General features: G+C 61.6%; 1 protein-coding gene across 1 annotated transcript in view; it reads left to right on the top strand.

The window, feature by feature from the left end:
• The window catches only part of TPST2 (tyrosylprotein sulfotransferase 2), a 40623-nt gene that overhangs the window by 11041 nt on the left and 7159 nt on the right, over positions 1-22423 (top strand). Inside the window, exons 2-4 of the mRNA XM_055147466.1 lie at positions 12238-12305; positions 16850-17735; positions 19506-19704. Coding sequence (XP_055003441.1) covers positions 16894-17735; positions 19506-19704 — 1041 coding nt within the window. The 5' untranslated portion in view covers positions 12238-12305; positions 16850-16893. The remainder of the gene's footprint in view (positions 1-12237; positions 12306-16849; positions 17736-19505; positions 19705-22423) is intronic.

Here is a 22423-nt window from a genome sequence, read left to right as displayed (position 1 = left end):
TGGCCTTGAACCTCAGGGGTGGCTCAGCGGGGAGTCCCGGATGTGCAGAACTGGGGGGCTCACACCTCCTCGAGGCCCTTCATGCTGCCCCCGGAGACCCGTTGTGCCGGGCGGGCAGCTCCCGGTGCGGGGGTGGGGCTCCTGGCTGCCCCTCTGGGGGGCTCTGCCCGTGCACGGGGCGCAGGTTGCTGCCGGGCTGCAGATGGGCCCGAGGGAAAGGCGCCTCTCCCGGACTCCCCCCGCCAGCTGCCGAGTGTTCTTGAAGCAGCTCCCGGTGCCCTTGAAAGCCTTCCCGAGAGCCAGAGAGGGGAGAGGAGGCGAGGCGAGCCCCCCAGGCCAGGCTGTGTGTGCGAGGGGGAGGCCGAGGGGAGGGGAGCCCCGACGTCCCCACCCCCACCCCCAGAGACACCCCCAGGGTCAGGTGGGCGCTGGCCCCAAGCTAGGCCCGCAGAGTGTGCTCTTAAGGCCTCGCTCTGGGATCACCTCCCCCCCGCCCCCACCACCTCCCCGTCCCCCCCTTCACACCCGCCTGGAGGATTTCTGGGATGGAAGCCCAGTGCCTCTTGGAGAAGCCGCAAAACAAGGCCCAGAACCTCGGAGCTGGGAACCCTCGGCAAGGGGAGTCCTTCCTCGGCGGCTCTGTGCTCCGTCAGACCATTTGCACAACCTCCACGGCAGAAAAAGTGAGAGCTTATGTCAGGGGAAGACGAGAAACTACAGTTGGGGCCGGGGGAAAGGGAAGTTGGCCAAAGAAAGTCTATGCAGAAGATCATAGCAACCTGTTAACTGTTCAGGGTAGAACTTTCGTACCTGATGTTGTAGCGCTGTAGCACTGTCGTCCGGTTGTTTATCGATTTGCTCGAGCGGGCACCAGTAACGTCTCCATTGTGACACTTGCTGTTACTGTTTTTGGTATATCCAATAGGCCACGGGTAGCTTGCCAGGCTCTGCCGTGCGGGTGGGATACTCTTGGTAGCTTGCTGGGCTCTCCGAGAGGGACGCAGGAATCGAACCTGGGTCGGCCGTGTGCAAGGCAAACGCCCTACCTGCTGTGCTATCGCTCCAGCCCCATAAACAATATTTTTAAAAAGAATATTCTAGAGTCAGCTTCCTATGTAGAAAGCGCATACCATACCATGGGGGTTGGGCGCAGCAGAGAGTGGTGAGCTGGTTCTTCTTATTCCGAGTCTTCAGAGGAGACGTTGAACATCTATTTTTTTAAGATTTGGCAAAACAAAGAAAATCATTCAGGGGGCTTGGGGAAAAACCATTGGTGCCGCCAGCATGCACGAGGCGAGAAAGCCCCTTAGGCTGGTACTGGCCTGGTCCCTGAGCAGGTGGCAGTGCCCGGCACACGTGAGGCTTTGTTTAAGGTTCCCGGCACTGCATGGTCCATTCCCCCGACCCTCGTCCCCGTTGGGTGTGACCCAAACACCAAACGATCAGAACATTCATCAGTCGGGATAGAAAAATGAGAGGATGCGTGTTAAGGGGAAAAAAAAAGAAATTGGCCAGAGAGATAGTACAACAGGTAGGGAACTGCCTTGCATGTGGCTGATCCAGGTTCCATCCCCGGCACCCCATAGGGTCCCCCGAGCACCTCCAGGAATGATTCCTGAGTGCAGGGCTGGGAGTAACACCTGAGAACTGCTGGGTGGGCCCAAAAGCAAATAACGACAACAAAAAATTAAAGCTTCTTAGATGCCTGTCGGCCACGAGGCCACGAGGTCTTCTGATGTCCCTCGTGGTCGCCCTCCAACTAGATGGTCAGATTTCTTCATCAAATCTCTGAATGAACGATTTGAGGCTCTTTCTGTTCCTGGAGCGAACAGGTATCATTGGGCTACACTAGCTCACGACAGGGACAAATGGAGACATTACTGGCGCCCGCTTGAGCAAATGGAAGATCAACGGGACTACAAGTGATACAAGTGAAGATGCCCATCAGTAGTTTGGTAGTAGATGCCGATAAGTAGTTAGAATCCAGAATGACTACTATAGGGGAAGGTGTTCATTGATTCATATGAGAGTCTAGAATCTCGTTGCCTTCAGGTCTGGCTGTATCCAGGTGCTCCGGTGTGGTGGTTTTCCACCTGCAGACCAGCCCCAGACAGCGCTCGTGGTTGAACACCACTGTCCCCGTGTGTAAGGACACTGCCTAGCCGGTGGCCTCTCACAGCCGAGAGCTACATCTGTAAGAACTCTTCCAACCCTGGCCTGGAGTAGGAGGAGGCCCTGGCCCGTGTGTGTGCTGGTGTGTGCCAGGGTGGGGCCAGGGAGGCAGAGAGGGTCGACGTGGAGATGGAAGCAAGTGTGGGCACAGACAGGTGACAGACGGCATGTCCCCTCCGTGTGCCAGAACCGGCCGTGTTTGGGCATCGGGCGGCCAAAGAGGAAGACAAACAGACGGCGTCACCTCCCTGCCAGGCGGCAGGTTTATGGTGTGTGGGTTTGAACGTGCACCGCCCGCCTCGGACGCTGCGGCTGAATTCACCTTTATGTCCTGGGCACTGGGCACCCCGCCTGGCCCGGGCAGGGATGAATGGGGTCCTCTGTCCCTCGGTGGCCGTCTGGAAAGGTGTGTGGCAGCGGGGGGGCAGGGGGGTACCGCGCCAGCAACACCGTTCCTCACTCGCTGACCGAGTCTGGCTCCGGGCGACTCTCGGGGGCATAGGGGGTGGAGACGTGCTCACCTCCCGCGCCCCTGCACACTCGGAGTTCCCAGAGACGAGCGTGTCTGTGAGAGCAACACCCGGGTCCGGGCTGAGCGCCCACCCCATCACCGTCTGCTCCCACCACCGCCCCCTGCCCCGGGCGTCCTGTGCTCTCCGCAAGCGGGACCCACCGGGCCCACATTCCCGTGTAGTCTTGGGACGTGGCTCTGCAGTCACGCGGTGCCGTGGGCTCCGTCAGACCCAGGCTGAGTCCTGGGCGCGGACTGGCGGTCTCTGCCCAGCTTCCCGGGGGCAGAGGCGTCTCTGCTGTTGGAGGAGGTGCTGGCACGTTCTCGCCCCTGGCTGTCCGGTCTGTCTCTCCTCGGTGCACTCATCCCTGTCCGAGAATGGCCGGTGAGAGGGGTCCCCAGCGGGGACCCTTCCTGACCGCATGGTGGGGAGCATTTTCACGGGCGCCCTGTGCTTCGGGCTGGCATTGGGACTGCTGGGTGCGTGTCCAGCTGTGGCTCCGTGCAAAGCAAGTTCCCAAAAGAAAGGATCAAAGCAACAGCAATAAATGAAAAAAGAAAAAAAAATAGACTGGTCAGGGCCAGAACCTCTGAAAAGTAAAGGGAGCGACGGAGCCCCCCCCCCCCGTGGCGCGGGGGCGGGTGGGGTGGGGTTGTGGAGGGAAGTGGGCTCTCCCGGTGGGTGTAATGTGGGAACAGCATGTGCATGGAACTGCCGTTGACAGTATTGTAAATCACAGTGCCACCGTAGAAACGGGAGGAGAGGGGGAAAAAAAAAAGAATTGCACAAAGGGATAGTCCCAGAACCTTCCCTCAGCTCTGCATTCCCGGCCGTGGCCTCTCTCTCTCTCTCTCTCTCTCTCTCTCTCTCTCTCTGTAGCCTCTCTCTCTCTCCCTCTCTCTTCCCCCCGCCCTGCCTGTTTTTTGGGGGAGGAGCACACCCCGAGATGCTCAGGGGTTACTCCTGGCTCTGCATTCAGGAATCACTCACTCCTGGCACGGTCATGTGATCATACGGGATGCCGGATATCGAACCCGGGTCGGCCGTGTGTGCAAGGTCTACGCCCTCCCCGCCGTCTGCCCTTTTTTTTCCAAGCAAGCCTTTAAGACGGACAGCGGTTCCCTTGTGTGCTCAGAATTCGCACGTACTCCCCCGATGGCTAAGGGGCCGTTTCAGAGGCTGGTCATCCCTGGTTTGCAGGAGCTCGCGAAGACTGGGTCACGAGGTTTGGATCAGCCCGTTCTCGGGAACGCGTCTCGCCCCACCGTGCGTAGCCTGAACGCAGCAGGTAACGCGTTCGATGTGTCCTTCTGGGGGCCAGAGCAGCAGGACAGCGGGAAGAGCCCCTGCCTTGCACCCGGTCCACCTGGGTTCGATCCCTGGCTCTGTTAGCGTGCAAGGTGGGGCTCCCCTCCGGAGAAGCATCTAGAAGCAGTGAAGAGGCTTTGCTTCTGGGCGGAGCCAGGTTCAGAGAGGGGACGGGACTTCCCCCCCTCCCCCCCCCCCGCCCAGGCTCGAGGCGGAGGAGGAGGACTCCAGGGCTGCAGGTAGACCGGGGGTTTCTTTGGTGTTGGAGTGTTCAGGGGCCACACTCTGCAGTGCTGGGGGGTGCTCCCTGCTCAGTGTGGGGTTTGTTTCTGGGAGTGACTTGGGGGCATGTGGGGTGCCAGGGAGCCAATCAGGGTGCTCCCGCCCCCCCCTGACCCCCCCCCCCCAGCTCCTCGGCCTCCCTGGCTGTGCTGTGGAACCTTTCCTCCTCTTCCTCTTCCTGGCTCCTGTGGGGCACGGGACCCTCAGGGCACCGCCCCTGTGAGCCCGCCCGAGGGGGGTGCTGCTTCCTGCCTGTGGACTGGTCCCCGCCCCCAGGTGGTGGGCAGAGCAGGAAGTGGCGGGGGTGGTGCCCTGCTGGTGGAGAGGATGAGCGGGGGGCTGTGGGCAGAGCGGGGGGCTGTGGGCAGAGCGGAGGCCCAGGCACGGGGACTGGCTGTCGGTGGCTGCAGCCCCCCAGCCCCCTTCTTGCCTCCCCCCAGCCATGGCGGCCCCAGACCCACACCCCCCGGGCCTCCCCGGGATCCCGGCTCCCGAGCCACAGCCGACGGGGCACTTTGCATGACGGGGCGAGGTTTCTAATCTCCGTCGTCAGAGGGGTTGGCAGGCCAGTGCCCACACTTTCGTGCCTCGCCTGCTTAGCTGGCACCGGCCTGAGGGCACACACCACAGACCTGATCTTTTCTCTTTTTTCCTAACAAATCAGAAAGCTGGTTTGTGAGGTTAAGTGCCAAAGGCCACAGGCCACTGGCTGAGCCAGGACCCGCCCCAGCCTGGCACCTGGCTCAGACGCTTTTTTCCCAGCTCTGGTTCAGGGCCTACGCTAGCTGTTCACAATGCTGACTCCTGGCTCTGTGCTCGGGGACCACTCCTGGCAGGGCCCAGGGGACCGTATGTGATGCTAGGGATTGAACCGAGGTCTGCCACATGGGAGGCAAGTGGTTTAAGCCCCGGACAGTCTCTCCGGTCCTGACCACACCCCCCCGCCAGGAGGTCAGCTTGCGTGGTCTTGTGAATTAGAACGAACTGCCCTCTGGGCAGCAGAGGGACGCACGGGGCGTCCGGAGAGCCGGGGCCTGCCCTGGCCGTGCCCCTGCTGTGTTCCGTGACCTTGGCCTCGGGCCAGTCCTTCGCCAGCCTGCACCAGGCGTTCCCGCGCCAGCTCTGTATTCCAGAACTCCGGGCCCCAGCGTTATGTAACAAACCCAGAAACCACCCTTTCTGATTAATCTTTTTTTCCTCTGCATCACAGCTTTGATATAAATATATATCTATCCTCTGTAGAAGGGTTAAAAAACCCAGGAAGAGAAGGAAAAAGAACCTGGAGATCCCTTGAATAAGCAAGGGAGCCGTTGGCTAGGACATTTTTCCGATGTGATAATTTACCAGCATTAGATCCAGTCTTTTTTTTTTTTTTTTTAATCATCTGATATCTAGTTGGCATGCAGGGTAATGAAGCTTTTTTCGAATTTTTTGCATGCGTCCAGGCCTGTTCCAGCTGAATAGTGGATATTTGCTTAGATGATCTGATTTGGTGCTGTCATAAATGAAGAGCAGGATTTAACTGAGTTGCCAGCCCATCCCTGAGCTGTCAGCCGCCCCACCTTACAGATGGGGACACTGAGGCTGCTGGCGTTAACCTCAGGGCTCCTCCCTGGCCCCACTGTGCATTTCGTCTCTCCTGTTCCCAGGGTACTGGGCAGGGAGAGAAGCCCCAGCCTTGGCGAGGAAGGGTAAATGCCGGGCACAGACCTCCTTGTCGCCCAGCGTCTGCTCAGTGGTAACAACGTCCAGGTTCTCCCGTGGGCAGTGGTCCCATGCCTGGAACCCTGGGGATGGTGGCCGAGTGGCCTCTGTGCCTGTGTCCAGGGTGCCCCGAGCCATCATCTCTCTTAAAACCCTCTGCAGAAGGGGCCTGGAGTGGTGGTAAAGGCATTTGGCTGTCCTGGGTTCCATCCCCGGCACCCTAGGTGGTCCCCGGAGCACCGCCTGAGTGCAGAGCCAGGCGTCACCCCTGAGCGTCACCAGGGGTGGCCCCAAACAACGACAACCACAAAACCAGCCCTCGGAGGTAGGAGAGGGACTCTGAGGTTCCCAGGGGGACGGACCTGGTCCCGGGTCATCTGCATGGCTCTTGTGTGGCGGTGGGGGTGTCAGGCCTCCGGGCCCCGTGTCTCGGAGTGGGGGGCTCCTCTCAGCGCCTGGGGTCGGACTCCCCTGAGCGTGTCCGGGACAGACCAGGACACAGACGCCTCTGTCCTGTCTCAAGAGGGTTCACCTTGACCTCCTTTCCCCAGCAGAACGTTCCAGGAGGTACCCACTCAGGGCGGCAGATGCAAGCAAGGTCTCTGAGAAGTCAGGGGTGGGGCAGGGGAGGGAGGAGGAGCGTCAGCCTTCCCTCTGCAGTGCCTCGAGGCTCAGTAATCAGGATTTTAAAAAAAGGAGCCGGTGGACTGGAGTGGCAGTTCAGTGGGAAGGCGTTTGCCTTGCACGTGGTCGATCCAGGTTCGATCCCTGGCATCCCATAGGGTCCCCTGAGCTCCGGAGTGATTCCTGAGTGCAGAGCCAGCAGCAACGCCTGAGCATTGCCGGGTGTGACCCAAGAAGCTAAGAAAAAGAAAGAGGGGAGGTGGGGGGGGGGCAGAGAGATAGGACAGCGGGGAGGGCACTTGCCTTGCGTGCGCTGACCTGGATTTGTTCCGGGGCACCCCATATGGTCCTGTGAGCCCCACCAGGAGTGAAGAGCCAGGAGTCACCCCTGAGCATCACCAAGTGTGGCCCACAAACAAAAAACTGTCACTGTCATCCCATTGCTCACGGATTTGCTCGAGCGGGCACCAGTAACGTCTCCATTGTGAGGCTTGTTGTTACTCTTTTTGGCATATCGAATACGCCACAGGGAGCTTGCCAGGCTCTGCTGTGAGGGTGAGATACTCTCAGTAGCTTGCTGGGCTCTCTGAGAAGGGCAGAGGAATTGAACCTGGGTCAGCCACGTGCAAGGCAAACGCCCTACCCGCCGTGCTATCTCTCCAGTCCCGAACAAAAAAAACTAAATTAAATTAAAAAAAAAAAAAGGGAGGATGTCCACACAGGCTGATACAGAGAGTGAGGCGCAGGGACTTTATCTGGCTTAGTGCTTGGTGTTCTCCAGGCAGAGGACCTTGGAGTCAGCGTGGGAACTGGGCCCCGCTCAGCCCTTGAGTGCTCTCTGCTCTCTGCTGCCCCGACATCTTTCCTTTCTCTTTTCTTTTTTTTAATGGAATCATCGTGAGCTACACTTTCAAAGTTTTCATGTTTGAGTTTCAGTCATACAATGATCGAGCACCCATCCCTCCACCAGCGCACATTCCCCACCACCAGTGACCCCAGTATCCCTCCCTCCCCCCCACCCCAACCCCACCCCTCCCCCTGCCTCCATGGCAGACAGTTTCCCCACGCTCTCTGCTTATGTGCACTACGGTTTGCAGTATAGATGCTGAGCGGCCATCGCGTCTGGTCCTTTCCCTACGTTCAGCACACGTCCTGAGCCATCCCTCCAACCCTCATGACTTCGCGGTCCCTTCTCTATCCCTGCTGCCTCTCCCCCAGCTCCTGGGGCAGGCTTCCGCGCGTGGAGCACTCTTCCTGGAGCCCAGCAGCACTTCTTGACAGATGAGCGAGAACATTTGAGATCTGTCCGTCCCCCGCCGGCGTTTTGCTTAGACCCCGTCGGGTCCAGCGGAAGGTCGGGTCTCTCCCCGGCGAGCGGCCCTGCTGTGCCCGTGTGCACCCAGGCCAGACCCGCTTCCTGCAGCCCTGCGTGGGTCCTCGGGCCTGCAAGCTGCTTCTCGTCCTGCGCCGTGCTCGGGAGCACTGGAGAGAGCCCTGAGAGGCAGAGGTGGTGCGAAGGTCTGCCTGCTTGAGGGGGGGGGGGTGCCACTGGCTCCCGAGGTAGTGCTCTTTTTACTGTCTGGGGGCGTTTGCTTAGTGATTCCCACGAGGCCGGGCCTCAGACTTCAGCGTGCGTTTGTCCGAGTTTTGGCGTTCCTTCCAGGGCCCTGCGCGGAGCCGTGGTTGCGTGTTGGGGCCCCGGCATAGTCTTTGGCCCCGGCCTTTGCTTCACTCGCCTTCCCTGCGTGGTGAACCCCTCTCTCTCCGTAGGATGGGGGCGCTCTCCGCTCTACCCCTCTGCCCTGTGTACCCACCCGGCCTCTCACCCACCACCTGCACCCACCTTTCCCCACCGTCCCCAGAGGAACTTGAGCTTCTGGTGCTGACCAGCAGTGGTGGGACCCATTTTACAGATGAGGAAACAGGTACCAAGGGTCCCAGAGGGGTGCTGGAGCCTGGGCAGGTGCACCCCCGCTGCCAACTGACCCCCTCCCCGAGACTGTCGCCTCTCAGATGCAGGAGCGGGCAGTGTGGGTGTTGGGCCTGGGGGGTGGGGGGAGGCGGCGTCTGCCCATGGCTGCACCCCTCTGGGCCGCCGTGTTCTCCCCCCCCCCACATCCCACTGAATTCCAGGGTCACGTGCCGGCTGGACAGGGAGGCGTGGATGGCCGCCACCTTTCACAGTAGTGGCCTTGTCTTCTTCATGTGTGTGCGTGGGGTGGGGTGGGGTGCGGGAAGATCCCGAGCTCAGGGGCCTGGGAGCCGTTCCCGGCGGTCCTCGGCCAGAGGGGCAGGACGGCTCAGTGCTGGGGTCCCGTGGGGCTTTGCTGCCCGGGCCCAGCGGTGCTGCGAGGGCCCAGACCACACACACCCTGCGGGCCTGCGGGTGGTGGCCAGGGGCCCCAGGCCAGTCCCAGGGGTGCCCCTCCCAGTGGTCCCGGGCTCTGTGCTGGGGCCTGAGGGTGGAATTAGAAGCCCCCAGGGTCTCACCCTTGACACTGTGTGTGTGTGTGTGTGTGTGTGTGTGTGTGTGTGTGTGTGTGTGTGTGTGTGTGTGTGTGTGTGTTGGGGGGGAACCAAGCTTCCCACATGCTCCGCGCTCAGCCTTCGAGCCTCTCCTTGGCCCGAAGGCTGGGGTTTGCCCAGTTTTGCTGTGTGACCTGAGGCTGGCGGCCTCACCTCTCTGGGCGGTACGGGCGAGTGAAGCGGGCTGAGGGGCTGTGAGTTCCCAGTCACCGGGAGGAGGTGGCACTGCCCTCCTCTGCCCCGCTCCGTGCCAGGCACGGCATCGGCACCTGGTCAAGCCGCGCGCCCGCCTGCCCCCACGCGCACCCACCTGCCTCCTGCACCCCTCAGGCCCCTCCTCGCCCCTTCTCTGCCCCGGCCCCTGTCTGCTCCTCCCTCCCCATCGGAACCCGGCAGCTCTTCCTGGCCGAAGGAGTCAGAGGTCGGAGGTCAGAGGTCTCCCCACGGTCCTTCCCGGGGACACTGCAGTCCGCCCCCGAGCCAGGGCACAGGGGCAGGTGGTAGCCACGGTGACGGAATGTTTGGGAACTCGGTTCCCACGGGCCCATGGGCACCGGGCGGCCTTCCAGGGCCATGCGGCCCGGCCCCCCCCCCGCCCCCACCGTCCCCGGGAGCCTCTCCACGCACTCTGCTCAGAGAAGGGTGCCGGGAAGGTTCTGGCGCCGCTGAGCCCCACCGTCTCGTCTCCGTGGAAACGTCACTCACCCCCTGCCAGGGTGCCTCTCCCAGGTCCCCCCCACTCCCTGCGGGTGGGGCAGGGTCGGGGGCGGTATCTCCGTCGGCTCCCCACCCTGTGCCCTGGCGTCTCCACGGGCCTGGCCCCAGGTCGGTACTGGCGACCTCAGGGCCTTGGGAGAGTCTGGCGCAGAGGGAGGAGAGCGGGTCCCTTCCACTGCCCTTTGCCGCTTGCCACCAGGCCCGGCCCAGGGACTCAGACCTAAAGCAGCCCTGCAGTGCCCAGGGTCCAGCTCTGCCCCCATCCGAGGGGGCTGGGGGGGGTGGGGTAACGGTCCCTGCCGGGGAAACGGGGAGTAGAGGAGGCTGAAACTCCAAAACTAGCCTGGCAGTGCCCTGGCTGTGACCCAGGGGCCATTCTGGCGTTTTCTCTCCCTGAGTACATCCTCTCGCTCCCAGGAGGCCAGTGCCCCGGCCCCCAGCCCCGAGAGGCGAAGGGGCCCTCCCAGGACGCCCAGCCTGGATGGGGGCTGCAGCCACCCAGCCCCCCCCCCCCGCCTCTGTGTCCAGAACCCTCGTTCCCTTGGGCTGGAGCAGCAGTTAGGAGGGCAGCGTGTCCGGCAGGATGACAGTCCCGTGCTCAAGTCTGAGGGTGCGGGGCTGCCCCAGGCACCCAGGCCACCACCAGGGATCACCCTGGGATGCCTGGGGGCCCTGTGCGAGCAGGGGCCCATCTGGGGTGTGCTGCTCCCCAGCCCTTAAATTTATTTATTTGGGTTTTGGTGGGGGGGGCACACCCAGCAGTGCTCAGGGCTTACTCCTGGCTCTGCATGCAGGGAGCACTCCTGGTGAGCCCAGGGGACCCTCTGAGATGCCAGGGATCGAACCTGTGTCAGCTGCTTTCTAGGCAAATGTCTTACGTGTTATCTCTCTGGCCTCCCAGTTTGATTTGTCAATCAACCCTCCAGCTATATTGAAAGTGCAGGGGCTGGAGCAATAGCACAGCGGGGAGGGCGCTTGCCTGGCACGCAGCCAACGCGGGTTCAATCCCCGGCATCCCAGAGGGTGCCCCGAGCACTGCCAGGAGTCCGTCGTGAGCATCACCGGGTGTGGTACAAAGAAAACCCAAAACAACCAGTTTTTCTCCTCCTGCCATATTGTACTGAAAGGCAGAGAGTGCATGAGGGTGATTTTAGAGGGGGGAGCACGCAAGCCCCTTCCCCCTGCCCCCGTGGCCTTCAACTCTTCGTGGTGGTGGTGGTGGTGGTGGTGGTGGTGGTGGTGGTGGTGGTGGTGGTGGTGGTGGTTTTACCCTTCTTCACCCACGTGGCTAGAATCCACCTTTTGGGAGACCCAGTGAGGGGGAAGCCCAGCGGGGGTCCTGCCCTTGGTGGGGTGCCAAGGACAGGTCTGCTGCTGCTCCTCCCGGGCTTCTGAGTCGGGACCACCCCACAGAGCCTTCTGCAGCCGAGGGAACGTTCTAGAGAGGGGCCTGCTTTGCTCCATGTCCAGATGCGTTTGAGGTTTTGTGTTGCTGCTGCTGTTTCTGCCCCGCGTTCCCCTCCACCCCCTCCGCTCTTTTTATTTGGGGGGGGGTCACACCCGGCGATGCTCAGGGGTTACTCCTGGCTCTGCACTCAGGAATTACTCCTGGCAGTGCTCAGGGGACCCTATGGGATGCTGGGAATTGAACCCATGTCGGCTGCGTGCAAGGCAAACGCCCTACCCGCTGTGCTATTGCTCCTCCCCCCTTTTCTTTAGTAAAGCTCTGCAAGCCTCTCCTAGCTCCAGGGCCCAGGGGATACGGTCCAGAGACCCGAGTTGGTGACCCCGTCCTGGGTTTGCCCCAGCCCGGTGGCCCCTGTGCACAGGGAATGTGAATTTCCCACTTGCCCGTTTCACTGAGCTTTGTCTCTTTTGGGGGGGGGGGTGGTGCACAGGGCTCTCTCCTGGTGGTGTGTGGGAATTATATGCAGTGCCGGGGATCGAACCCGGGTCGGCTGTGTGCAAGGCCAGCGCCCTACCTGCTGTCCGGCCCCTTTCACTGAATTCAAATCTAAGGCCCCCGTGTGGGCAACTGTGTGTGGCCCCAACAGCTTGAAGGGACCAAAGATTCTGATGGCCTGAGCTGAAAGGCACTTGGCTGGGGGCTGCCTGTCAAGCTCTCTGGCTCTTCAGGGACCCTCCCGCCTCGTTCTCCCCCTGCACCCCCCCTCCTCTACCCCCACCCCAGGGAGCTGGACTCCAAGGGAGCCTCCTCGGCTGTGTTCACTTGTTCTGAGCAGCCGGCCTCCACTTCCCTGGCCTCACTGTCTGAGACCTTGGGGAGCCCGCCCTCTGCCCTCCGCCCTCCGCCCTCTGCCCTCCGCCCTCCGCCCTCCACCCGAGCCCCCCCTCGGCTCAGCCTCACGCCGCCTCCCTTCTCTCTCTGCAGAGTCTCCTGGCAGACGGCCTCGGCTGGCCCTGAGCGGCGGTGCCCGGGGATGAGCGTGCCCAGGGCAGGTGAGTGTGTCCAGCTTGTGCCCAGCTTCCGCCCACCCCCCTCGCCGGGCGCCCCCGAGGGGCTAGAGTGCGTCTGGGCAGTGGGCACAGGCGCGTCCCCACACCCAGTTTGCTCCCCGAGGGAAAGCGGAGGGAGGCCCCGAGGCAGCAGAACCCTGGCTGGCGGGGCCTGACTCCCACTGCCAGCCAGACCCCGGTCGCCCGTGGCCGGTGCGGGCATCGTGGTGGTCCCTCGCCCTCTGCGTGCCACTGGGAGCCCCAGGTTTCCTCAGCTCCCCGAGAAAAGGTCAGTTCGGTTTTTTTGGTTTTGTTTTGTTTTGTTTTGTTTTAGAGGAACCACACCCAGCTGTACTCAGAGGTTACTCCTGGCTCTGTGCTCGGGGATCACTCCTGGCAGGCTCGGGGGACCATTTGGGATGCTGGGGATTGAACCCGAGTGAGCTGCCTGTGCGGAAGGTGCCCTCCACGCCGCTGTAGCTCTGCAGCCCAAGGAGAAGGTTATTCTCTCCACCTCCGGCCCCGTCTTCTTTCCTGGAGGGAAGCTCAGAGAGGTGGCGGCACTTGCGGGCTCAGCAGCGGGTCAGAACCCGGGGCTGTGGGCCCTTTCTTGTGCCCGCTTGCCACATCTCACCCTCGTGGATAGACTCGCGGTGGGAGGGGGAAGCGGGGCACTGGCTCTGGGGGCCGGAAGCCGAAGCCGCCCCTCCCCCCGCCCCGGTGGTCCCAGCCGCCCAGCTGTTCTTCCTACACCCACATCTGGTCCTCGCCATCTTGTCGTTAGGATTGGGGTGACACCCAGCGGTGCTCAGGGCTGGCTCCTGGCTCTGCACCCAGCAATCACTCCTGGTGGTGCTCGGGGAACCCTACAGGATGCTGGGACTTGAACCCAGGTCGGCCACCTGGAAGACAAACGCCCTCCCCGCTGGACTGTTGCACTGACCCCCACTCTGGCCATCTTCTGCTCCCATCCAGCTGTCCACAGGGGGCCGCAGTCTACGCGTCCTTGGCCTGGTCTGGGCCAGCTGGTCCTCTGGTTTCTTCCCCTGGAGCTGCTGCGGGAGCTGCCAGCCCCGGGGCTGATGGAAAGGATCCCCTGAGGCCTGTATTCCCGGGTTGCCTTGACACCGGGCCCTGTTCCTCATTCATACAGCCGTCACAACCCGGGCGTCCCACCCTTGGCCTCTCCCTGCTCTCCACCTGCAGGCGAGCTCGGGCTCTCAGAGGGCGTGCGGAGAACGTGCCATTCGGCGGAGTCCGTGCTCAGTGACTGCACAGGGGCGGGGCTCAGTCCGAAACAGAAGTAGTGGGGCCGGAGCAACAGTCCAGCAGGGAGGGCATCTGCCTTGCACGCAGCAGACCCAGGTTCAATCCCCAGCACCCCATAGGGTCCCCCCGGCACCACCCAGAGTGATCCCTGAGTACAAAATCCAGAAGCAACCCCTGAGCTGCTTCAGGTGTGGCCCCAAAACAAACAAACAAAAAAAATTTTTTTTTTTTTAAATAGAAAAGCAGGAGTGGTGAGTTGGGAACAGTGATCCTGTTTGTCTGTCCCTCGTGTTTTACACACACGCACAGTGGCACATCTACTCTCTGCCCTTTCTGGAAACATCTTTCACAGGTTAGCCCCTTTCTCCTTTCCTGTGCCTCTCACGGACCCATCTGTTCTCAGAAGCTCCATCTTCTCGCTCTCCAGGTCTGTAAGAAAGGGGGGCTTGGGGGTCAGAGTGGTAGGTAGGACGGCGGGTAGGGCGCTTGTCTTGCATGTGGCCGACCCAGAGCTTGATTCCTGGTGCCACCTTTGGTCCCCCGAGCCCTTCTAGGGGTGATTTTTCTCAGCATAGAGCCAGGACTCACCCCTGAGCATCTCCTCATGTGGCCCTAAAACCCGGACATTTTCATTTTTTTTTTTTTTCTTTTTGGGTCACACCCGGCGATGCACAGGGGTTACTCCTGGCTCTGCACTCAGGAATTACTCCTGCGGTACTCAGGGGACCATATGGGATGCTGGGATTCGAACCCAGGTCGGCCGCGTGCAAGGCCAACGCCCTACCCGCTGTGCTATTGCTCCAGCCCCAAACCCGGACATTTTCAAAGGTGCTTTTGCTCATTCCGTCGAGGGTGGTTGACTGACAGGACACAGACACCAAGACCATCCCGGGCAGATTCCTGGTCTCTGCTTCTCAGGGAACATTTCTAGGGAGCACTTTGCAGAGGGCTGGAGGAGGGTCCTGAGGGGGGTTTCCAAGTGGCATCCTGTCCAGCCTTCCTCCCCCTTTTGGAAGTGACCCTGAGTTTGCGTGTTCTCACACCCAGCCCCAAGGCCTGGGCATGGTCAGCACCCCCACCTCCAGGCCTGGACATAGTCAGCACCCCCAGTCCCAGGGACTGGACGTGGTCAGCACCCCCGCCTGCAGTCCTGGACATGGTCAGCACCCCCAGTCCCAGGGACTGGACGTGGTCAACACCCCCAGCCCTAAGGACTGGACATGGTCAGCACCCCGAGCCCTAAGGACTGGACGTGGTCAGCACCCTCACCTGCAGGTCTGGACATGGTCAGCACCCCCAGTCCCAGGGACTGGACGTGGTCAACACCCCCAGCCCTAAGGACTGGACATGGTCAGCACCCCGAGCCCTAAGGACTGGACGTGGTCAGCACCCTCACCTGCAGGTCTGGACATGGTCAGCATGCCCAGTCCCAGGGACTGGACGTGGTCAACACCCCCAGCCCTAAGGACTGGACATGGTCAGCACCCCGAGCCCTAAGGACTGGACGTGGTCAGCACCCTCACCTGCAGGTCTGGACATGGTCAGCATGCCCAGTCCCAGGGACTGGACGTGGTCAGCACCCCCAGCCCTAAGGACTGGACGTGGTCAGCACCCTCGCCTGCAGGCCTGGACATGGTCAGCACCCCCAGTCCCAGGGACTGGACGTGGTCAGCACCCCTAGCCCTAAGGACAGGACGTGGTCAGCACCCCCGCCTGCAGGCCTGGACAAGGTCAGCGGCACTTCTAGGCGAGGCTCTCCAGCTCTGCCGAGTGACGCCGTAACCCCGGGAGGTGACGATGACTCTGCTCTGTGCCCTGCGTCTAGAAACCTCAGCGTCTGAGGTCAGCAGATTCTGCCCCTGCCGCTGAGGAAACTGTGGCTGAGCAGGGGGAAGTGACGGGCAGGCCTCCCGGGGGGCGGGCACTGGGCAGAGACCGCCGGCTGCCCGCTCGCTGCTTGGATGTGCCTTTTGCTTGCCCGGGTCCTGCGGAGGAGCTGTTAGCACTGCAGCGTGGGTCCTTCCTGGGTTTTAGTGGAGGTTTTGTCTTTTTTTTTTTTTTTTTTTGATGGGGACAGGGCAGAGGCACTGGGCGGTGCTCAGCAGGGCTGGGGACCTTATGGGATGCCCCGGCTCAAACCTGGGCTGGTGGGGGCTGGAGCAATAGCACAGTGGGTAGGGCATTTGCCTTGGACGTGGCCGACCTGGGTTCTATTCCCAGCATCCCATATGGTCCCCCAAGAACCGCCAGGAGTAATTCCTGAGTGCAGAGCCAGGAGTAACCCCTGTGCATCGCTGAGTGTGACAAAAAAAAAAAAAAAACCTGGGCTGGCCACTTACAAGGCAGATGCCCTCCCTGCTGTGCTATCGGTCCACCCAGTGTGGGCCCTCCCGTGCGTTCAGTTGAACTTGACTCCTCTCCAGAGAGGAGAACCTCGGCTGGGTCGGGCACCTGCCAAGCACCCGCGAGGCCCCGAGTTGGGTCCTCTTTACCTCTGAGTATAATCTCGTGGTCCTAACACCACCAGACACTGAGCGCTCAGCCCTCTCGGCCCGAGCCCTCTCGAATGCTAGTTGGGAACATCAGCCCCCAACCGTCTCCCACCCAAAGAAACAAAACAGCAGAGGAATGCCCCCATTTCCTGCTTCCACACGCTGCACCACCTGGACCTCTGTGCCAGCTATTGCCTCCGTTAACACACACACACACACACACACACACACACACACCTCTGTGCCAGCTATTGCTTCCGTTAACACACACACACACACACACACACCTCTACCTCTGTGCCAGCTATTGCCTCCGTTAACACACACACCACACACACACACACACACACACCCCTTCTTCAGAACTCCACCTGTTTGTGTTCCACACCAGGGCTGCCTCCCCCAGGAGGCCCTCTTTCATTGACTCAGGCAGAACCATCATATCCCTCCACCTCCGGGGATGTGTGTGTGTGTGTGTGTGTGTGTGTGTGTGTGTGTGTGTGCGCGTGTGCTGAGCTGAGGCCATGTGCCTCCACAGCCCCATCTTCTGGCCCACGGTCGGGCCTCACTCTCTGTGGGAATGCAGAATGACTCTCCCTCTTGGCCCCGGTCATGTTGGGGCCAGCTGTGTTCATGTGGCCCCGGAGGGACCGTCTGAGATTGCGCCCAGGAGAGCCAGGAAGTCCAGCCGGGAGCACCTCAGGCTGGCAGGGGTGGGGCGGCATGTGCCGGTGGCATGCACAGGCGCCCACCCCTCACCCCGCGTGTCCCCCCTTCTCTCCGCAGATGTGACCCGTCGCTGAAGCCGGCCCCGAGCCCCCCGGCCCAGCATGCGCCTGTCCGCGCGGAGGGCGCTGCTGGCCGCGGGCTGCGCGCTCACGCTGGTGCTGGCCGTGCAGCTGGGGCGGCAGGCGCTGGAGTGCCGCGCGGCGCTGCAGGGCGCGCGGGGGCCCCGGCGCGTGATGCGGCGCGAGCAGGAGGACCTGGTGGTCCTGGGCGCCGACCGCGTGGAGTACCGCTACGGCACGGGCATGCCGCTCATCTTCGTGGGCGGCGTGCCCCGCAGCGGCACCACGCTCATGCGCGCCATGCTCGACGCGCACCCCGAGGTGCGCTGCGGCGAGGAGACGCGCATCATCCCGCGCGTGCTGGCCATGCGCCAGGCCTGGTCCAAGTCGGGCCGCGAGAAGCTGCGGCTGGACGAGGCGGGCGTGACGGACGAGGTGCTAGACGCCGCCATGCAGGCCTTCATCCTGGAGGTCATCGCCAAGCACGGCGAGCCGGCGCGCGTGCTGTGCAACAAGGACCCCTTCACGCTCAAGTCGTCCGTGTACCTGTCGCGCCTCTTCCCCAACTCCAAGTTCCTGCTGATGGTGCGCGACGGCCGCGCCTCCGTGCACTCCATGATCACGCGCAAGGTCACCATCGCGGGCTTCGACCTCAGCAGCTACCGCGACTGCCTCACCAAGTGGAACAAGGCCATCGAGGTGATGTACGCGCAGTGCATGGAGGTGGGCCGCGACAAGTGTCTGCCCGTCTACTACGAGCAGCTGGTGCTGCACCCCCACCGCTCCCTGCGCCGCATCCTCGACTTCCTGGGCATCGCCTGGAGCGACACCGTCCTGCACCACGAGGACCTCATCGGCAAGCCCGGGGGCGTCTCCCTGTCCAAGTGAGTGGGAGCCCTCCCCCTCCTGCACCCCCCTCCCGCCCCAGGGTGCCAGCCGTGGAGGCACTTGGCACGGGCTCGGCTGCTACTCTGCTACTCCCGTTTGCAACTAGGAGTGAAGGTTGGGAAGGGGGAAGGGAGGTGCCTGGGGGAGGTGGGAGTACGAGGAGGGGCGGCGCCTGGGGGAGGGGGATTGGAGGAAAGGCCCCTAGGGGAGAGGGATTGGAGGGGCGGAGCCTGGGGTGGGGGGATGGGAGGGGCGGTGCCTGGGGGAGGGGGGACGGGGGTGGTGCCTGGGGGAGGGGGGACGGGGGTGGTGCCTGGGGAGGGGGGATGGGAGGGGCGGTGCCTGGGGGAGGGGGGACGGGGGTGGTGCCTGGGGGAGGGGGGATGGGAGGGGCGGTGCCTGGAGGGACCCGCCTGGGGAGGCACCTAGGGGAAAGGCTCCTGGGGGAGGCCCTTGTTCTGTTTGGTCACCCCGTTAGAGGGCCCAGCAGTGTGGGAGATTGCGGGACTGGCGAGATAAGGGGTAGGGGCCCCTGCGTCTGACCCGCGGCACCGAACACTCTCCAATACTATTGGATTTGATCCTAATGCTCCCTGAGCACTGAGCTGTCAGGTCCTACTCCTAGGCTGCGCTTCCAAATGTGGGGGGGGTGGGGAGGGAGCAGCCACAAGCGCGGGTGCAGGGAGTCCTCAAGGGCTGTGCGTGCCTTGAGTGTCCGAGGCCCGGGTTGGAGCCCGTTGTTAGTTGTTACTGGCCCTGAACAGCCCCGCCTTGCTGGGCTCGGAGCGTCAAGCTGCCCAGCAGTGAGGCTCTGGTGTGAGGCCCTGGTCTGGTCCCCAGCGCCCCTTGCTCCCCCGTAGATATCTGCAGACCAGCGCCTGCGCTTGTCTCCAAGCTGTGTGTTGTAACAGCTGTAGGGTTGGGGCCCCAGCGACAGTACAGCGGATATGTGCTTGCCTTGCACGCGGCCAACCTGGGGTCAGTCCCTTTCGTCCCGTGTGGTTCCCCGAGCACCTCCAGGAGTGATTTCCTAAGTACAGAGCCAGAACTAAGTCCTGAGCACCACTGGGTGTGACCCCCCCCAAAAAAAAACAAAGTGAATACATAAGTTCAAGATAATGGTTTTTCATTATGTCATTGTGGGGGAGGGGCGGGGGGGACTGACAGTGGGGGATCCTTACAGTGTACCTTACACTCTGACCCCCGCCCCCGCCCCGCCAGGACAGCCTGGTGAAGGCGGTGCTCTGGTGTCCCCATGAGGAAGGGAGGCTCGGGGAGGGAAAGCTGCTGTCCTGAGGCCACTGCCCCGAGTGGACAGAGCTGGCCCTCGCCCCAGCAGTCGGCTCTTGGCTCTTCAGCCCCGCCTCCCCACCTCTAAAGTCCCCCCTGGGCTGGGAGGGAAAGAACCGGATGGTTCTGGACTTGGAGCTGGGAGGGTCCGTGGTGGCCCCTGGGACCTGCTGGCCTTCCCATGAGCATTTTCTCGTCATTACTGGTGCACAGCATAGCCATCTTTGTCACCTGTAAAGGCAGAAAAAGTTCTTTTGCACAAGCCGGAGACATCCCGGGGAAGCAGAGTTTAAGTGTTCCTCCTCCCGTCCTTGTGCCCATTGTACAGAGGAGGTAGGAGAAGGCTGCGTGTCTTGCTGTCGAGGGGTCACAGCTGCCCTGGGTCAGACACCCCCAGCCCTTCCGGCTGGCCCCGGCAGACGCATGGACAGAGGTGGGTGCTGCCCAGGGCCCTCCAGCCTGTCCTCTCTCCCCAGGATCGAGCGCTCCACGGACCAGGTCATCAAGCCCGTGAATCTGGAAGCTCTGTCCAAGTGGACCGGCCACATCCCCGGGGACGTGGTGAGGGACATGGCCCAGATCGCCCCCATGCTGGCTCGGCTCGGCTACGACCCCTATGCAAACCCCCCCAACTACGGCAACCCCGACCCCATCGTGGTCAACAACACACACCGGGTGAGTGTCTGTGAGCGCGCACAGCCCTGCACGCCGCCGCCCGCGAAACCCCCAGCGGGCCAGTGCCTGCGGTGTGCGTGCTGGGCGGGAGGGCCGTGCCGGGCCCCTGGTGCCGGGCCACAGGGAGGCCGCTCGCCGGCTGGTCGCCTGTGTGTGCATGTGTGAGGCCCTGGGCTGATCCTCAACACTGAGACATGCATAGACACGCAAACGCACACATACACATGCACACACACACATGCACAAGTGTGCACATGCATACATGTGCATGTACAAACACACACACATGCACAGACACGCACACATACACATGCACAAGTGTGCACACACACATGTGCATGTACAAGCACATGCACACATGCATACACACATGCACGTGTGTACATATACATGTGTACATACAGACGTATACGTGCACACATGTATACTTTGCACATACACATTGCACACATACAAATATACACACACACACTGTCAGTGCGTACATGTGGCATGTCATATGTCGTTTCTGTTTTCAGAGCTAACTGCAGGGCTGGTCTTTGCTCCAAGTCTGTCCAGGGTCTCAACTCTGCCCTTCCACCCTGTTTCCAGGCTCTTTATGCCCTTGGGACTCGGCATTAATAAATAATCAGCCCCTTTATTGTCCCCATGGGATGGAGTGTTGATTTGCACGGATGTGAGCTGAGAGCAATTTAAATTCCTTCTGTGGGAGACTGGGGGCCTCCCAGAGCAGTGCTCCAGGACCCAGACAGCTCTGCGGCCGTGCTCTGCCTCCCTGGCCCGAGGCTTGGGGCGAGGGTCCCCGGACATGATACTGCTCCGCCCCAGGGTTCTGGGACCACCAGGACCAATAGACTCGGCAATTTGGGGCCACGTGTGGTGCCGGGGTTTAAACTTGGGTTGGAGCGTTCTCCTTGGGCCGTGCAGTTCCTTTGTCCAGTGCTCTCCGTCTTGGCGGTCAGAGGAATGTCTTGGTGCCAATGTGGCGTCTAGGCGCACCCCGGTAAAAGTGCAGCTGGGGGACCAGGGCATGGGGCAGGGCACTTGCCTTGCCCTCCACCAACCCGGGTTTGACCCCTGGCACCCCCGAGCCCCACCAGGACTGATCCCTGTGCACAAAGCCCCGAGTAAGGCCTGAGCACAGCTGGGCGTGCCCCCCCAAATAAAACAAAGTAGGCAGCCGGGAGGCCCGTGGTTCCGCCTGGTGTGGCTGGCCCGGGGCCGCCGAGCGGGGTGCAGTGAGAGGCCCTCCCCGCCATTGCATCACCGGCCTGTGCTCTGAGGAAGTGGCTTCAGCCCCGAGGGAAAGTCCTTCCTCTCCTCCTCCAGCGCTTGCACTGATTCGTGGAGAAAGGGGTTTGGTGCCAGCAGGCTGTGGGCGCCTCACCTCTGCCACGCTGGCCATCTCTTTAGTCCCTCCTGTGTTTGGGGGCAGCCCCCAGTGGAGATCGGGGCTCAGCCTGCACAGCCACGCCCCAGCCCTTGGCGCCGTCTCGCCTGCTCCCTCTTACTCTGGCAGAATTGACCAACGCAGGCGCCCTCGGTTCATTTTATCCACATTTTGTTTGAGAAAACACAGAGAGAGAGAGACAGACAGACAGACAGACAGACAGACAGAGACAGAGAGAGAGAGAGGAAAGAGGAGAGAGTGAGAAAGAGAGAGAGGAGAGAGAGAGAGAGAAAGAGAGGAGAGAAAGAGGGTGGGAAGGGGGGAGAGAGAGGAGAGAGGAGAAGGAGAGGAGAGAGAGGAGAGAGAGAAGAGAGAAAGAGGGTGGGGAGGGGGAGAGAGGAGAGAGGAAACAGGAGAGAAAGAGAGAAGAAAGCGAGAAAGATGAGAGAGAGAGGAGAGAGTGAGAAAGAGAAGAGAGAGGATAGAGAAAGAGAGAGAGAAGAGAGAAAGAGGGTGGGGAGGGGGAGAGAGAGGAGAGAAAGAGGAGAAGGAGAGAGAGGAAAGAAAGAGAGAGAGAGGAGAGAGAGAGAGAGAGAGAGAGAGAGAGAGAGAGAGAGAGAGAGCACCTCCAAGAAATAACACGGCCGGTGGTGTGCTTGCCTTGCATACAGCTGACCTGGGTTTGACCCCCTGAGCTCAGTGCTCCCTGAGTGTAGAGCCATGAGTCAGCCCTGAGCACCACCAGGTGTGGCCCCAAGACAAGCAAACACACATCAGAGATTCAGCGTAGAACTTCCTACCACATGGGCTGTTTGCCACCTAGATGTGATTTAGAGTTTCCTTGGTGCGCTATGAATACCGCGATCGGTTACTGTTATTTCATCGTAGCTTTACTCCACGTTGTGTGTGTGTGTTGTAGGTGCTTTTTGAGACACACACCATGTTTCACAGGATGAAATCAGCTGGAGCTGGGGAGGGGCTTGAGTGGCAAAGGTCACGCGTCCCGTGCCTGCCCCGGGTTCCGTCCCAGCGCCACGTGGGAAACTGGAGGGGGACCAGAATGAGCTGGATTGGAAAGAAGCCGGTCGGCTGGTGAAATGTGGCTGCGGGGGCTTCCCCGGGGCTGTGGCGGGCTGGCCTGAGGCCGTGCCTGCCGGTGTCTCGCTTGTCACCTTCTTCTGGCCTGCTTGTGGCAGCTCCTTCTCAGGTCTCTTTAAAGGGCCGAAGGAGGCCGGAGAGATCACACAGGGAGCTAGGGGCTCTCCTTGCACACAACCGACTCCAGTTCATACCCCGACACCACGTGGGCCCCGAGCACTGAGCTGGGAG

This window comes from Sorex araneus, chromosome 9 (assembly GCF_027595985.1).
Source record: "Sorex araneus isolate mSorAra2 chromosome 9, mSorAra2.pri, whole genome shotgun sequence".
In the NCBI taxonomy this organism is placed as follows: Eukaryota; Metazoa; Chordata; class Mammalia; order Eulipotyphla; family Soricidae; genus Sorex; species Sorex araneus.
The sequence above is the reverse complement of the archived record's forward strand: the minus strand, read 5'-3'. Positions and strand labels throughout refer to the sequence as shown.